At 46.1% G+C, this 18,179-nt stretch overlaps 1 protein-coding gene across 5 annotated transcripts in view; it reads right to left on the minus strand.

Moving 5' to 3' along the window:
* The window catches only part of ARHGEF37 (Rho guanine nucleotide exchange factor 37), a 233,486-nt gene that overhangs the window by 27,416 nt on the left and 187,891 nt on the right, over positions 1–18,179 (minus strand). For all 5 annotated transcript variants that reach the window (XM_073575190.1, XM_073575193.1, XM_073575192.1 and 2 more), the window contains exon 12: positions 3,554–3,682. In XM_073575190.1, the coding sequence (XP_073431291.1) occupies positions 3,554–3,682 (129 nt within the window). The remainder of the gene's footprint in view (positions 1–3,553; positions 3,683–18,179) is intronic.

Consider the following 18,179-nt stretch of genomic DNA (forward strand, 5'->3'; position numbering starts at 1 on the left):
TTGTGATCCTCCTTGAGATGGTTCTACTCCTGTATTGAAGTCCAGCTGTTTTTAATTAAACTGATAGGAATTGATTTGTAAAAGCACACACCTATCTATATAAGATGTCACAGCTCACAGTGCATGTCAGACCAAATGAGAATCATGAGGTCAAAGGAACTGGCCAAGGAGCTCAGAGACAGAATTGTGGCAAGCCACAGATCTGGCAGAGGTTGCAAAAGAATATCTGCAGTGCTCAAGGTACCGAAGAGCACAGTGACCTCCATAATCCTTAAATGGAAGAAGTTTGGGACCACCAGAAGTCTTCCTAGACCTGGCAGTCCAGCCAAAACTGAGCAATTGTGGGCGAAGAGCCTTGGTGATAGAGGTAAAGAAGAACTACAAGATCTCTTTGGCTGAGCTCCACAGATGCAGTAGGGAGATGGGAGAAAGTTCCACAAAGTCACCTATCACTGCAGTCCTCCACCAGTAGGGCATTTATGGCAGAGTGGCCCGATGGAAGCGTCTCCTCAGTGCAAGACATATGAAAGCCCGCATAGAGTTTGCGAAAAAACACATGAAGGACTCCCAGACTATAAGAAATAAGATTTTCTGGTCTGATGAGATGAAGATAGAACGTTTTGGTGATAATTCTAAGCGGTATGTGTGGAGAAATCCAGGCACTGCTCATCACCTGATAAATATAATCCCAACAGTGCAACTTGGTGGCAGCATCATGCTATGGGGGTGTTTTTCATCTGCAGGGACAGGAAAACTGGTTGCAATTGAAGGAAACATGAATGTGGCCAAGTAAAGAGATATCCTGGATGAAAACCTCTTCCAGAGTGCTCTGGACCTCAGACTAGGCAGAAGGTTCCCCTTCCAACAAGACAATAACCGTAAGCACACAACTAAAATAACAAAGGGGTGGCTTCAGAACAACTCTGAGACCGTTCTTGACTGGCCCAGCTAGAGCCCTGACCTAAACCCAATTGAGCATGTCTGGAGAGACCTGAAAATGGCTGTCCACCATCCAACCTGACGGAACTGGAGAGGAGCTAAAAGGAAGAATGGCAGAGGATCCCCAAATTCAGGTGTGAAAAACTTGTTGCATCATTCCCAAGAAGACTCATGGCTGTACTAGCTCAAAGGGTGCTTCTACTCAATACTGAGCAAAGGGTCTGAATACTTATGACCATGTGATATTTCAGTTTTCCTTTTTTAATAAATTTGCAAAAATTTCTACATTTCTGTTTTTTTCAGTCAAGTTGAGTTTCAGAGTGTACATTAAAGAGAAAAAAAATGAACTTTTTTGAATTTACCAAATAGCTGCAATGAAACAAAGAGTGAAAAATTTAAAGGTGTCTGAATACTTTTCGTACCCACTGTATGTATACAGCTCTGGCAAAAATTAAGAGACCACTGCAGAGTTTTATAAAAAAATCAGCTTCTCTACATGTCTGACAGCCATTCCATTCCACTGTCAGTTGAATTCCAACCAGAGTACACCTTATTCTACTTAATGTGCTTCTGATTAGGTGATCACATGAACCAAATCTTATTTAATGAAGGAAAGTATAAAAAAAACCCTGCTATAGTGTTTACAATCCTCTTGCAATAGGACAAGCTGGATGGCAAAACAAGTGTGAGTAATATCCCAAAAGTAATAGGAATGAAAAAATAACTTCTAACCATGCCAAAGGCATTGAAAATAAAAGTCTTGATTGAGGAAAAAGACTCAATTCTGGCTTTACTAGCAGAGGGATACAGTGAGCGTCATGTTGCCTCCATTCTTAAAATTTCTAAGATGGCAGTCCATTACAACATGGTCAAGCAACAGACATTGTGGACAACAAAGCTACAGACCGACAGAGGGCAAAAACGACTCTCCACTGACCGGGATGACTCGTCTTATTCCAATGTCACTCAGCAACCGCAGGATGACATCAAGTGACCTACAAAAGGAATGCCAAATGGCAGCTGGGGTGAAGTGGACAGCAAGAACAGTTCGTAACAGGCTCCTAGATGCAGGGCTCAAGTCACGTAAAGGTAGAAAAAAACCTTTCATCAATGAGAAGCAAAGGAGAGCCAGGCTGAAGTTTGCCAAAGACCATAAGGATTGAACCATAGAGGACTGGAGTAAAGTTATCTTCTCTGATGAGTCTAACTTTCAGCTTTGCCCAACACCTGGTTATCTAATGGTTAGACGGAGACCTGGAGATGCGTACAAGCCACAGTGTCTTGCACCCACTGTGAAATTTGGTGGAGGATAGGTGATGATCTGGGGATGCTTCAGCAAGGCTGGAATTGGGCAGGTTAATCTTTGTGAAGGTATTATGAATCAAGCCGCATACAAGGTTATTCTTTAAAAACAGTTGATTTCTTCTGCTCAGGCAATGTTCCCTAACTCTGAGGACTATTTTTTTCCAGCAGGACAATGCGCCATGCCACACAGCTAGGTCAATCAATGTGTGGATGAAGGACCACCACGTCAAATCCCTGTCATGGCCAGCCCAATCTCCAGACCTGAACCCCATTGAAAATCTCTGGCATGTAATCAAGAGGAACATAGATAGTCACAAGCCATCAAACAAAGAACTGCTTAAATTTTTGTACCAGGAGTGGCATAAGGTCACCCAAAATCAGTGTGAAAGACTGGTGGAAAGCATGCCAAGACGCATGAAAGCTGTGATTATAAATCATGGTTATTCCACAAACTATTGATTTCTGAACTCTTCCTGAGTTAAAACATTGTTGTTTCTAAATGATTATGAATTTGTTTTCTTAGCATTATTTGAAGTCAGCAAGCACTGCATTTTTTTTGTTACTTTGAACAGTTCTCATTTTCTGAAAATAAATAAAATTTAGTGTTTGGAAATTTGAAGACACGTTGTCAGTGGTTTATAGAATAAAAGAGGAAATTACATTTTTCTCAAAAACATACCTATAAAGAGAAAAATCAAACAACTGAAGATTTTGCAGTGGGCTCTTCATTTTTGCCAGTGCTGTATATGTATATATATATATATATATATATATATATATATATATATATATATATATATATATATATACATACACACATGCACACACGCGCGCACGCACACACACAGGAAAGACATTCACGCCAAATATAGAAAGATCTGTATGATTGTCCAATGTATCCCCTCCCTCATATTCCTTAGTTGCTGTGGTTTCTTTGACAAGTGGTATTCTGTTGTAATGGCCAAGTATCATCACCACAAGCTCCCATTGTTGATTACATAAGTACATCTTTGGTAGACTTGAGCACTGCATGTCAGAGAAGCTCAAATAGCATGGTCGGTATGTCTAGCTTGGGTCATCATGAGCACCATGGCTTTTCTGGTAGAATTGTGGCAGAAGGACAGCATTTTGGCTTTTGTGGGGCTATGAATGACATAGACTAACCCCAATGTACATATTAGAAAATCAGATGCAACAAATAAAAACTAAAGTTGCAAGTGAGGTTATGACCAACATTTAAAAACAGTAAAATATTGCACATGGCACTGGTAATGGTAATTAAATTATTCCATTTACAGATTGATGTTACCTGTGATATTGGGACTTGCAATGGCTCTTGAAAGCTTTTTGTGAATTCACTGATCTGTGAAATTGAATGGTGGATACAGTCTTCAACCCATTTCCTAAATTGTGGTTCAGGAGCTGTACTGCACTGCATCTGTAGAGGAATAATATCATGCATTCATTGAAATTGGTGAAAATAATTATACATACTGATCATAAAAAAGAAATATATTCTTATGGATCATACTTGATTCCTTAAATCTCATCTAAGAGGCTAATACATCAAGTGAAACCCCTCTGATAACATAAGGGGCAAAATTTGCAGTGTTAAATAGAACTATTTTTTGTAATTTACTAGTACAATTATCGGCTTAGTTTACGTCTATTTGGTTTAACTGTTTGTTGGTTGTGCGTGGTTAAAAACTTTGTTTGCTACCGATATAAAGTTATAATTTCTGAGTTGTTATGCACAGAAATTTTATATCTCTCTAGAGGTACCCTGAAGAGACTTAAAAAATAATTTGTTTTTAAACTCCTTTTTTGTAAACATTTGAAGAACGGTGGGTCCTAGAAGGTTAAAACCTCATGTTGCATATTTGGGACAGATTGATCTTTTTTTTAGCCGTAAATTAATATTTAAGGCTACTTTCACACATCAGGTTTTCGGCGTCAGGCGCGATCCGGCGTCGTGCCGGAACGCCGGATCCGGCAAATGTTTCGTAAAACCGGATGTGACGGATCCGGTTTTCTGCCGGATCCATCTTTTTCTTGACAGACAAAACCGGATCCGTCTCATCCGGTTCATCCGTTTTTCTATCCGTTTTTCGACGGATTACGCCGGATCCGGTTTTTAAAATTGACCCTTGTGGCCTTCCGAACGGGATTGGCTACTGGAAAACTATATATAGCATGTTCCTACAGCCCTTCTTTGACAGGTTGTAGAGGAGAAAGTGCAGGTTGGAGAGAAGAGCAAGTTACTGGCGAAGATGGATGTTGTCATTGGAAATATTTTGAAGAATTTGGCGGATTTTATAGCGGAGGCGAATCGTTTGAGGGTGATTGTTCTGGAGAAGGAGAGAGCGAGACAGCGGCGCATCAGGCATCGTAGACGACGTTTGTGGATCCACCCCATCACAGCCAAGAGAATGACGCGTGGGGTCTATTCTACACTCTGCATGGACCTTCGACGAAACCCGGATAAATTTTTTGGATATGTTAGGATGAAAATGGAGAATTTTGATTACTTGGTGGAGCGCATTGCACACCTCATAAGAAAAGCGGACACCTATTGCCGCTTCTCTGTTTCACCCGCAGAGCGTCTGATGGTGACTTTAAGGTAAGCCACATTTATTGGATATGCTCGCATCAGAGCACACTTTCACTGCAATCTTGTTGGTGGTAGTTTGTATCTCCAAGTGTTATAGGTCAGTTTTGGTATGTAATGCTGTGATTTAAAACTAATTTATTGTTTTTTAATTCCCCACAGATTTCTTGCAACTGGAGAATCCCTTTCGTCACTGCATTTCCAGTACAGACTCGGGATTTCCACCATATCTGGAATAGTGAAGTACACATGCCGTGCACTGTGGGACTCCTCAGCTGAAGAGTTTTTACCAGAGCCCACAACAGAGAGGTGGATTGAAATTGCTGACAAGTTTCAACAGATATGTCAGTTTCCCAACTGCTTGGGCGCTGTGGACGGGAAACATATCCGCATTGTAAAGCCAGCTGGATCGGGATCGGAATATTTCAATTACAAGAAATATTTTTCAATTGTCCTCATGGCCATCGCTGACGCGGAATACAAATTTATTGCGGTTGATATTGGGGCCTATGGCCGCTCCAATGACTCTCAAGTTTTCAAACTGTCTGCCATGGGGCGTAAACTGTATGGAAACACCTTCCAGTTCCCACCACCTAGACCGCTGCCGCAAACATCTGGTCCACCTATGCCATTTGTCTGTGTAGGGGATGAAGCCTTCCAGCTGTCAGAACACCTTTTGAAACCGTACTCTAGCAGAGGATTGACAAGACCAAAACGCATTTTTAATTACCGCCTCACAAGAGCAAGAAGAATGGTTGAATGTACCTTTGGTATTCTGACAGCCAAATGGCGGGTCCTATTGACTGCGATCAACCTCAAGACAGAAACTGTGGACGAGGTGATCAAAGCGTGCGTGGTACTCCACAATTTTGTTATCTGCAAGGAACCCATTTCCATTGAGGACACCTCTGAAGAAACCACCTTGCAAGATTACCATGACATTACCACTAGAAGTTCTGTGACGGTTTCAGTAATGAGGGACAATTTTGCACTATACTTTATGTCACCTCAAGGCAGAGTACACTGGCAGGATGACAGAGTGTGAAAGATTTGTGCCCTAACCAAACTTGTGTACCTTCTGTACCAACAGTATATACCTTTGCCAACCAAAGTTGGCTATCTTGTCATGGTCTCTATTTTTAGCTTTAGGCCACAGGTGTGTACCTGGTTGTGTTTTATGCAAAGTATTTCACCTTTTAACAAAAGTTGTGTACATTGTTAGGAAATCACCAACAATAAACACAACTTTTTAGGTGAAATACTTTGCTTCAAACACAACCAGGAACACAACTGTGGCAAAAAGCTAAAATTTACCCACAGTTATATACCTAGTTTTGAATACCATTTCACCTTTTAAATACCCTGTATTTAACCTTTTTCGCCGCAGAAAGAAATGACAGACAACCAGTGTAAAATTTAACTTTTATTGAAAAATGTTTTTTTTAGTAAACTTTTTTAAAATTTTAATAAACTTGTTTAATAAAGCTTTGAAACCATAAAACTGGTCATTTTTATTTAAATACACACATTATAAATCTGTGTAGTGTGTGGTGGAAATACTGCTGGAGGGGCTGCGGGACACTTCGACAATGGGAGTGTGGAGAGAGGACTGGGATCGTGGTGGGGAAGGAACAGTTAGAGGTGAAGGTGTGGAAAAAACTACAGAATGGGTGGACATGTGGGAAGCAGAAGAGGTGGTGGGTGGTGGAGTGGAGGGTTGGGCAGGGACTGTAGGAGCAGATGATGTTGATGGCAAGTTGTATGGGGAAGGAGTTTGGTACGGGGCAGGTTGCTGGAAGTGGGGAGATGTCTGGTACGGGGCAGGTTGCTGGAAGTGGGGAGATGTCTGGTACGGGGCAGGTTGCTGGAAGTGGGGAGATGTCTGGTACGGGGCAGGTTGCTGGAAGTGGGGAGATGTCTGGTACTGGGGAGGTTGCTGGTACTGGGGAGTTTGCAGGTACTGGGGAGGTTGCTGGTACTGGGGAGGCTGCTGGTACTGGGGAGGCTGCTGGTACTGGGGAGGTTGCTGGTACTGGGGAGGTTGCTGGTACTGGGGAGGTTGCTGGTACTGGGGAGGTTGCTGGTACTGGGGAGGTTGCTGGTGCTGGGGAGGTTGCTGGTGCTGGGGAGGTTGCTGGTGCTGGGGAGGTGGATGGTGCTGGGGAGGTGGATGGTGCTGGGGAGGTGGATGGTATGTAATAGGAGGGGGAGGATGGAAAGTGGCTGGAGGGGGTGTAGATGTAATAGGAGGGGGAGGATGGAAAGTGGCTGGAGGGGGTGTAGATGTAATAGGAGGGGGAGGATGGAAAGTGGCTGGAGGGGGTGCAGGTGGAGGAACTACTGTGGTGGGAGGAGGAGGTTGGGAGGTAACTTGCTGGAGAGCAGCGTGGCATGAATGCATTACATGCATCTGCTGGGCAGGAGAGAGCGTTTCCATGAGCTCCACAACAGACCTGAAAAAGGTGTGGTTTGGCGAAGATCTTGCTTCTGAATGCATGGTTTGCAGAAGTGTCTTCACCTCCAGAATGCTGGAGTTGATCTGCTGATAGCTTGCGGGGATTTGCTCTGACAAGACTTTTAGACAGTTCGGGAAAGATGCATTCAGATGCAAGAACTCTGGCGCATAAGTCTTTTCCTGACCCCTCTGCCGCTGCCGCCCAGTACCCACAGGTGTACTAGAGGTGGCAGGGGCAGAAGGGTGGGGTAAAGGGAAAGCGATCTCCTCACCAGCAGCTTCATGTAATGTAGGCGGCCACGATGCTCCTGTGCTGGTGGATGGGACAGATGGGTCGAATGTGTGGGAAGGCTGGGAAGGTGCAGATGTACCGGGGCGGTCGAAGTGTCCCTCGGTGCCGGTCTCCTCATGGATCGCCTCAGAAGGGTCCAATCGTGCAGGCTCCCGAGTGCTGCTCACCGTGCTGTGGAATAAAGAGAAAAAAAAACAATTAAAATACTGACATGGTATGGCCCTGGCTGAAAAAAAAATTTACATCTAACATTTTTTTTCACATGTGGTGTGTAATATTTACCTTCTGGTGACCATTGTTTCCCGGAGGAACGACAGGGCTTCTGCGTACTTGTACTTGCTCCTGCGTCCTCCAGATCCACTCGGGGCCCGCATCTCTTTATTGAACTCCTTCTTGAAACGATCCCTCACAGACCGCCACCGATTCACAATTCTGTTCCCTGAAACGAGAAAGGAGTGGTTAGTATACAACATCAGTGTTTCCCAAACTCCAGTCCTCATGGTCCCCAGGGGTCATGTTTTCAGGATTTCCATAGTAAATAGAAATCATGAACACATGATCCGTGGGGACCACGAGGACTGGAGTTCGGGAAACACTGGTTTACATCAAGCAACCGGTACTGTATATACTTACGCTCTGTAATCTGGGCCCGAACATCGAGGTCCTCCCAGCGGCCCACAAGGAGCGAACAGATTTCCTCCCAGAGTCGTCGGGTAACGATAAGGTCAGCGTGGCGGCGGTCAGCCATATTCCAGAGCGGCTCCCTTTCTCTGACGAGATCGATGAGGTGGTCCACATCGAGTCCTCCATCCTCACCGTCAGAGTCGGGAGCACGCAGTGAAGGCTGTTAAAGAAAAAGACAAAAATAACATAATTAGCCTCCACATAAGAAATGAAATAAAAAGTGCAAAAAAACAAAGCAAAAATATTTATACTTACACGCTGGTGACCGCCGTGTTGCTGTCGCCGACGACCCTGGGAGGCACTGCGAGGACCTCTTGGCCGAGCACCAGATTGGGAAGACTAGAGAAGAAAACAAAAAATGTTATGTCTTTGGATGTAGGCATTTGTTTGCTGTGTGTGGTCTGCAGAACATTGTTTTCTATGTGTTGTGTGTAGTGTGATGTTGTGTTTCTGCGTTTGATGCAAAAAACTTACCAATTGTGAGCCCACTCCAGGTGTCTGTCCACCCCTTCCTTCTTCTTCTGGGAGCTCCTCTTCATCTTGTGAATCCTGTTTTGAAATAAAAGGCAATGAATAGACATATATTACAGAGAAGATGGATTTTGGAAATAAAAACTTACCGTCAAACGCTGACGATGCGAGGGAGGGCTCCCAGAAGATGATGTGCTGTCTTCCTGGTGGCCACACTCCATGCCTGTGGGTGGTGTTCCAGCTGCTGCCATTGCTGCTGCTGCTGCTGCATCTATTGGGCGGCTGTTGAATAAAGAGAAACAAAGGGCCAATGAATATCTTGATATTCAATAGCCCTAGTTTGGAGGAATGGGGGATTTGATAATTACCGTCTCTCATCTGCTGCTGGACTCCCCTCCTCAGCATGTTCCATTTGCTGCTCCATTTGGGGTGGTGGTGGTGCTGATGGTGCTGCAGTGGTCTCCTGCCTTCTCCTGCTTCGCTTGGTTGCTTTCTTGGGTGGCATGTTGGGTGTGGCTGTGGGTCCCACTGTCTTGCTTTTATATATGTCTTGTGGGCAGAGCCACTGAGCATGCTCAGACCAAAAAACCGGATCCGGACGCCGGATCCGGCTTTCGCCGGATCCGGCGCATTGCGGCGCTCATAGGCTTTCATTGTGTGAAAAAGAAGGACGCGCCGGATCCGGCGTGTCCGGCTTTTTCGCCGGAGACAAAAAACGTTACAGTAGCCGTTTTTTCCAGATGCCGGATCGCGACACATTGCCGGATCCGGCGAAAACCGGATGAAACGCATGGCCATCCGGCGCGATCCGGCGCAAATGCAAGTCAATGGGGGGAAAACCGGATCCGGCATTGCATTTCGCCGGATCCGGTTTCTGTCAAAAGCGCCGGATCGCGCCTGACGGCGAAAACCTGATGTGTGAAAGAGGCCTTAGTCTGTATCCTGGTTTTTGTGGTGTTTTTTCAGATATGTAGAGAATGATACAAGCTAAAAAGCTGCAACCCAGTGTAAAACCATTGAAAGTACTCATTTTACTTATTATCCAAATTTGATTTAGACTGGTACTGTTGGTACAGAAACAAAAATTAATTAATTTCAATACAGTATATATATATCTGGTTCAAATCCCAGCTCTGCCTTGTGAAAAATAAATAAAAAATAAATAATATACTAAGGCTCCTAACACTATAGTGCTACCTTAGGTGGCTGCTATAGCTGTTACACAGGGTACGACCACCTATAAGGGAGACTGGTGGTTGTGCCCTTGTGCTCTCCCCTGTCAGAAATAATTTACTGATAGTGGTCCTTGGGCAAGACTACTAACACCATAGTGCCTATCTCAATAAACATGAGAGTGTCACGAACAAAAAGAGTCATGACAGAACAATCTCAGCACAGCATGGATTGACTACAGGAAAGCCTATGACTCAATGTCACAAACATGAATCTGTGAATGCTTGGCTCTCTACAATGTCAACAGGAAATTCAGAGCCTTCCTCAGAAATCAATAGAGCTCTGAAGAACATTGAAAGTCAACTCAAGACATCTAGGACAAGTGACCATTAAATGCGGCATTTACCAAGGTGAAGCACTGTCCCGATTGCTGTTCTGCATGGGCTGGGGCTCAGTCAGATAATTACAGAGTCTGGCTATGGATACAAGTTCAAGAGTGGAAGCACCATCACCTTCACTATCCCACAACCCAAAACAACTGTTCAGCACATTCAACTCCCTCCTCCGCCCACCACTGCCACCTCCAACTCCCCTCATCTCTGCTGAGGACTTTGCCACTTACTTCAAAAACAAGATTGACCAAACAAGGCAAACCTTTACAGTTCCACCACCCCAACCGCTCCACATACCAGACCTCTGCCCTTCCCTAATAACCTCCCTCTCCAACATCACTGAAGGAGAGCTTACTCATCTCCTTTCCAAATCACGCCTCACCACCTGTGCACTTGACCCCATCCCTTCCCACCTGCACCCCAACCTCACTAACATGATCATTCCAGCCCTAACCTATCTCTTCAACCTATCCCTAACTTCTGGTACCTTCCCCTCTGCCTTCAAACATGCCACCATAACACCATCCTCAAAAAATCAAACCTTGACCCAACTGCTCTGCCCAGCTATCGCCCCATATCACTGCTCCCGTTTGCTTTCAAACTCCTTGAACAGCATGTCCATGCTCAACTTTCCTCCCACCTCTCATCTAACTCCCTCCTTGAGATCCTGCAATCTCGCTTCCGCTCCCAACACTCCACTGAAACTGCCCTGACCAAAATTACTAATGACTTACAGCCAAAGCTAACAGACAGTTCTCTATCCTCCTCCTTCTTGACCAGTCCTCTGCCTTTGACACAGTTGACCACTGCCTACTGCTACAGATTCTTTCTTCCCTTGGCATAAAATATCTCGCCCTGTCCTGGATTTCCTCATACCTTTCTGACCGCACATTCAGCGTTTCCCACTCCCACACTACCTCCTCATCCCGCCCCGTCTCTGTTGGAGTCCCCCAAGGCTCTGTCCTGGGGCCCCTACTTTTTTTCATCAATTCTCTTTTCCTAGGACAACTCCAAGTCCCATGGCTGCCAGTACCACCTGTATGCAGATGACACTCAGATCTACCTCTCTGGCCCAGATGTCACCTCTCTGCTGTCCAGAATCCCGGAGTGTCTATCAGCCATATCCTCCTTTTTCACCTCTCGCTTCCTAAAACTCAACATAGACAAAACTGAACTCATTATCTTTCCTCCATCTCACGTATCTTCCCTACCCAATCGATCTATTATGGTAAATGGCATCACGCTCTCTCCCGCACATGAAATCCGCTGCCTTGGAGTAACTCTTGACTCTGCCCTGTCCTTCAAACCGCACGTCCAATCTCTTGCCACCTCCTGTCGCCTCCAACTCCAAAATATTTCCAGAATCCGTCCCTTCCTCAGTCTTCAATCTACTAAAACTCTTGTACATGCCCTCATCATCTCCCGCCTTGACTACTGCAACACTCTCCTCTGTGGCCTCCCTGCTAACTCTCTTGCACCACTCCAGTCTGTCGTCAATTCTGCTGCCCGACTAATCCACCTCTCTCCTCGCTACTCCCCTGTCTCTCCCCTCTGCATATCACTCCATTGGCTCCCAATTCCCCAATGAATCCAGTTCAATCTAATCTCCCAAAATCTCCCCTCACGTACTCTTCCATCCTCCCAAGACCTCCTACTCTCCTCCACACTTATTCGCTCCTCACACAACCGCCTCCAAGATTTCTCCCGAATATCCCCTATCCTCTGGAATGCCATGCCTCAACACGTCCGATTATCCACCACCCTCAGATCCTTCAAATGGAACCTGAAAACCCATCTTTTCAGGAAAGCTTACAGACTACAATAACCTGCCGCCTCATCAGCACCAGAACTGCTGCACCCCTGACCTTCTGTCTTTTCCCCGCTATCCCGTAGAATGTAAGTCATGGTCCTCTCCCCTCCATACCAGTCTGTCATTGTAAATTTGTTGTGGAAATTTGTTTACTGTTAACGATATCTATAACTTTGTATGTAACCCCCATTCTCATGTACAGCACCATTGAATTAATGGCGCTATATAAATAAATAATAATCATCCATCTCCTCTACATGGATGACATCAAGCTCATTGCGAAAAACGAACGAGACATCAATTCACTGATCCACCTGACAAGGATCTACAGTGAAGACATCGGGATGTCCTTCGGACTGGAGAAGTGCAAACGGTTGGTAATAAAGAGAGGCAAGGTAGTCAAGACTGATGGAGTAGAATTACCAGCAGGGTACATAGCAGATGTACAGGCATGCTACTAGTACCTCGGAATCCCACAGGGATATGGTAACCATGATGAAGAGGCAAGGAAAGCAGCAACATCCAAATACCATCAAAGGGTAAGACAGGTCCTGAAGAGCCAGCTCAATAGGAAGAATAAAACCCGCGCCATCAATACATATGCCCTGCCAGTTATCAGCTATTCTGCTGGCATAGAAAGCTCCTCACAATGCATGGCGGTTTCCACCCTAAGTCTATACCAAAAGGAAGGAGGGAGGTCGAGGCTTGATAAGCATCCAAGCCACAATCACGGATGAAACAAGGAGTATCCAGAAATAAATCAGAAAAATGGCACCAAAAGATGAGATGCTGAGAGAATACCTAAGGCAACAACAACAACAGATCTGGAAGGAAGAACAGGAACATGAAGCGCCATGGCAAGACAAGCCGCTGCGCGGGATGTACCATCGACAGATAATGGAGGTGGCTGACATGGAGAAATCCTACCAATGGCTGGAGAAAGTTGGAGTCCGTGACAGCACAGAGACACTAATTATAGTGGCACAAGGGAAAGCACTAAGTACCAGTTCCAGATCCATAGAAACAGGAATCTACCACACAAGACAAGACCCAAGTTGCAGACTATGCAAAGAAACCTCAGAAACCGTCCAACAAATAGTGGCAGGATGCAAAATGCAAGCAGGAACAGAGTATACTGAACGCCACAACCAAGTAGCAGGAATTGTATACAGGAACATCTGCACAGCTTATGGACTAAGTCCCCCCAAATCCATGGCTGAGACCCGAGAGAAAGTGGTGGAGAATGAAAGGGCTCGAATGTTGTGGGACATCAAGATCCAGACGGATAAGCAGATGTTGGCTAACCAACCAGACATTGTGATAGTAGACAAAGATCAGAAGACAGCAATGATAATAGATGTGGCAGTGCCAAGTGACAGCAACATCAGAAAGACCCCGGGAACCTACCTGATCCCGGGTCCACTTAGCCTCCATCCTTATATCTGGTAAGACATCGCTCTTATACTTGGCCATATGAGATTTATTTTTGCGCAATGGTTGCTATAATGGCTTCACAAATTGGTGTAGGAGTTCTCTAACCGGAGGATGGGGAATTAGCAGACATTGGTTATTCACCTGGCTGTGGCTATATTTGCTCTTAAACCATATATATTGTGTTGCTATTTGATATTATGTGGCTGGGTGTTTCTCCTGGGTAATTCTGTCTTCTATCCTGTGGTGTCGTTTTACTCTGTGTTTGTACAATGTGATACATATGTAAACTAATAAATAATATTTTTACTATATTCACCCAGTTACTCTTATTTCCTCCTTGCATGCATATCAGAAAGAAAGAATATGAGAAGCTGGAGAAAAACCAGGGCCTCAGGCTGTGTGAACACGTTGCGTTTTTTTTTTGCGCTTTCGCAGCGTTTTTCCACTGCGGAATTGCCGCGAAAATGCAAAGAGCATCCCATGCAATCCTATGGGATTCCACAATGCTGTGTTAATTCTGCGGTTAATTCCGCTGTGGAATCACATAGCGGAAAAATCCGCAGCATGCTCATTCTTTTTGCAGAATCGCGGTGATCCCGCACCCATAGGATAGCATTGAAACGCTCACTTTACGCATGTGGCTATGCCCACCATGCGTAAAGTGAGCGCTCAATGTGCGGATGGTACCCAGGGTCTGGAGGAGAGGTGACTATCCTCCAGGCCCTGGGTACCATAATCCTGTAAAAAGTAGAATAAAAATAAAAAAAAAAATAGAGATATGATCATCCTCCGGCGGCCCCCGAAATCCTTCCCGCCTCTCACCACGCTCTCGGCATCTTCCGGTCCCAGTAATGCTTTGCGTGAATGACCGCTGATGATGTCGCGCTCTCGCGAGAGTGCCGTGATCTTCGGTCCTTCGCGCAAAGCATTACTGGGACCGGAAGATGCAGGGAGCGCAGCAGAGCAGATAGGGGCCGTCGGAAGGTGAGAATAACAATATTTTTTATTTTTTTATTATTTTTAACATCCTATCTTTTACTATTGATGATGCATAGGCAGCATCAATAGTAAAAAGTTGGTCACACTTGTCAAGCACTATGCTTGGCAAGTGTGACAACCTGACAATCACATTTCCAAGTGATGTTTGAAATCCCTTGGAATGCACAAGCATTCTGCAAGCGAAAAACGCTTGCAAAACCCTTGTTTTTCACTGGAAAAACGCATGTGAATTCGCATGTGTTTTACCCGCGGCAGGAGCTGCTGAAATGTTGCAGCATTTCCAAACGTGTGCACATAGCCTCAAAGGAGAACTGGAGAAGATATGGAAAGTGAAGGCAACAGTGATTCCAGTGGTGATAGGAGCATTTGGAGCAGTGACCCCTAAGGCCTCTTTCACACTTCAGTTTTTTGCATGAGTCAAAATCCGCCAAAAGGATGGATGGCGGATCCGTTGTAGTACTGATGACAACGGATGCCACCCGTCCGTTTTTTTGACGGATCCGACAAATGAAGAATTTTAAAGGAATCGCAGGAGAGAGAGAGAGAATTTTTTTGTCCGGCACCCAGAAAGAATTTCGGGTTAAATGAGTGTCTGGAGGATCCACCAGAGAAAAAAAACGTTGCAAGCTCCGTTTTGAAATCTTTGAGGATGGTGACGGACAGCAACTTTTGGCGGATCCGCAAAAAAAACGGATGCAACGGACGGCAATCCGTCACAATCCGCCAATAATGGAAGTCAATGGGGAAAAAAACGGATCCTCAAAAGAAAATTGCGGATCCGTTTTTTCAAAACCTGGCGGATTGTGACTGATTGTAAAAAAACTGAAGTGTGAAAGAGGCCTAAGTTGGAAGAATGACTACAACAGATCCCAGGAGCAACATCTGAGCTCTGTGTCCAGAAAAACGCAATGCCGAGAACAAATAATATCCTGCGCAGAACCCTCAAACTCCCAGGCCTCTGGTACAGGACCCGAGAATGAGAAGGACAAAGAAGACCACCCCCATTGAGGGGTGAGAAGGATATTTTTTTTTATATATATAATTAAAGAAAATTTGGCAGCACTACCAAAAGAAGCCGGGTGCAATAATACCTGTTAGGCCGGCCTAGAGAGGAATACGGACGAGTGAGAGGAGTTAAAAAAAACGCATTGCACACGGACCAATGATTCTCTATGGGGTAGCTCCCATCAGCCGTATTTTTCTAGCGTATTTTCTACGGTCCGTGCCAATCGCAGCATGCGATTGTCAGCGTATTACGACCGTAGTACGCCAATGCAAGTCTATGGGTGCGCAAAAAAAACGCATTACACACGGACCACCCGTGTGACTTGGGAGAGATACGCAAGACTTCTCCTGGTGACAGGAAATGGGCCAATCCATCATCAGGAAGCTTAGACATGCAAATTAGCTCAAAAAGCGCTCCAGACATCCAGGAAGTACGCCTCCACGGAGTCCTGCAGCATCATGTTTAGCCACATTAATGTGGAGCTCCTAATTGTATTGGTCCAGGAAAGGCCCGAACTTTGGGACCAACGGGATGCCCATTATTCTGACCGGGGCCGCAAAGAGGCGGCATGGAGGTGCATCTGTGTGCACATGTTCCCAGACTATGCCCAACGGCCACGTGAGGAGCAACAACAAATTCGTAAGTAATTGCCATTTTTACCAATCAGCTTAAAGGCCATAACTGAGCTTTTTTAAATGTAGCCCCTACAATCCTAAACTGTGTATGTAGGTATCCCTGTTTGCTAAAGAAAAATTTAGATAAAAACCACCTCCTACTAGGCCACGTGACTATGTGAAATGTTAGGAATATTGCTTGGCACAATTCACAAAGGTTACAGTCCCTTTTCAATTCACATTGCAGTTAAGGATGTGATGAGACGCTGGCGCAGCATCCGCGACCAGTACCGGTGGGAAAGACAGCAGAGGGCCAGGAGTGGGGCAGCAGCACCGACCAAGCGGAAATACATCTATTTTGACTGCTTGGCATTTTTGGCACCCAGTATGGATCTCAGACCGTAAGTACAGACATCCCACCACATGACACATATGCTTTTTAGGGTCAGAGCTACATTTTGTTTTTTGTACATTTCCTAACAGAACTCAGTCCAACCTCACAGCGAGGGAGACAGGGTCGGATACTGAGCCCATTATAGACTCGGATGGGGGATGTGAAGAGATGGCTGGCCCATCTTCTGACCAGAGCTTTAGCAACCCCCAAGCTCCATCAGCATCAGGCCCAGCATCAGGTTCTGCATCTGGTCCAGACCCAGCAGAGCCACCAGCAGCCAGCAACTTAGAAGACCCTGGCAACAGCAGCAGCCCTACTGGCCATGTTGAGGGGTCCCCCCAGCCTGCAGCCGTAGGCCGCCATGGGAGACGGAGAAGGGACAACACTGCCTCTGATACCCGGAGGCATGTAGACACAGGTGTCCTAAATTACCTTTCCAGGGCTGCCCAGGATGAGGTGAAGAGGCATATTCCCGAAGCCTGGCCCGGAACCTCCGTCCCCTACCCTGTGAGGTGAGGCTACGTGTGCGCGGATCCATTCAGATCCTAATTGATGCATGCGCACACCCCAATGACCCATATGAGTTGTTTGAGTATCTTGAGAGGTGGCAGCTCTCAACCCGTAACCGTCTCTGCCTTGTCCGACAACCAGCTGTGCATGCTCAATTATGATCTGAGTGTCTGCCTGCACGTGTGCCTACACCTCCACCCATTCCCCCCCAAACCAACCTTGACAACAACAGGGCCAAATGGCAGCCTACTGCTACACCAGGTCCCCGTCCTGGCGCTGCACCCAGGTCTGTCGCTGTTACACCAGGCCCCCGTCCTGGCGCTGCATCCAGGCCTGCCGCTGCTCTCCGTTCTGGGCACTCACCTCGAGCCTCTCATGCTGCTGCTCAGCATTCTGTCCTCCCTCCTGCCTCCTCCTCCTGGCGTCCTGGGAGGAGATATGTAACTAAGACTATTAGGACACGCCCGCCCGCCCTCTTGCCTTCTTAAAGGGGCGGCATGCATTATTCAAAAAATTCAATCAACCAATGGCAGCGCACTGGCTGCTATTTCTGGCCTCTCCTCCATAGGGAGAGCGCCGGAGCAACGAGTATCTATCATTGCTACATCCGGCTCTCATGCTAACCTGTCTGCACTCCATCTGCAGTCTCTGTGCATTGTCTAATGCTCTCTGTTTCCACAGCATATCAGTATCCTGTGTTACCTGGTTATATCAGCAACCATCTGGGCCTAAGCCATCCCATTCTGCCTACAGCCATCCGAGTCCAAGGACTGTGTGAAGGTCACTGGAACGGACTCCTTACCAACTAACCGGATCCAGGACCCAGCACCTTACGGACTCTGCTGTAACTTTTGTTATCCCTTTTGGTCCCGCTGGGACAGCTGCCACGTGTTCGGGGTCTAACTGGAGGTAGCACCTGTGTCCTCCGGGTATTCCATTCTGGCCCTGCCTGAGGGGCTTTACTACGGGTGCCCGGGGCTCACAAGTCACGCCCCCTTCGGAGCCCCCCAGACCGTGGTCCCGAGGTTCCACTTAAAAAATAAAAATGAATGTGAACTTCACCATCTCTGCCTCCACTTCCATTCGTTACACC

Source organism: Dendrobates tinctorius, unplaced genomic scaffold, assembly GCF_039654945.1.
Source record: "Dendrobates tinctorius isolate UK_male_01 unplaced genomic scaffold, ASM3965494v1 ptg000043l, whole genome shotgun sequence".
Lineage (NCBI taxonomy): Eukaryota > Metazoa > Chordata > Amphibia > Anura > Dendrobatidae > Dendrobates > Dendrobates tinctorius.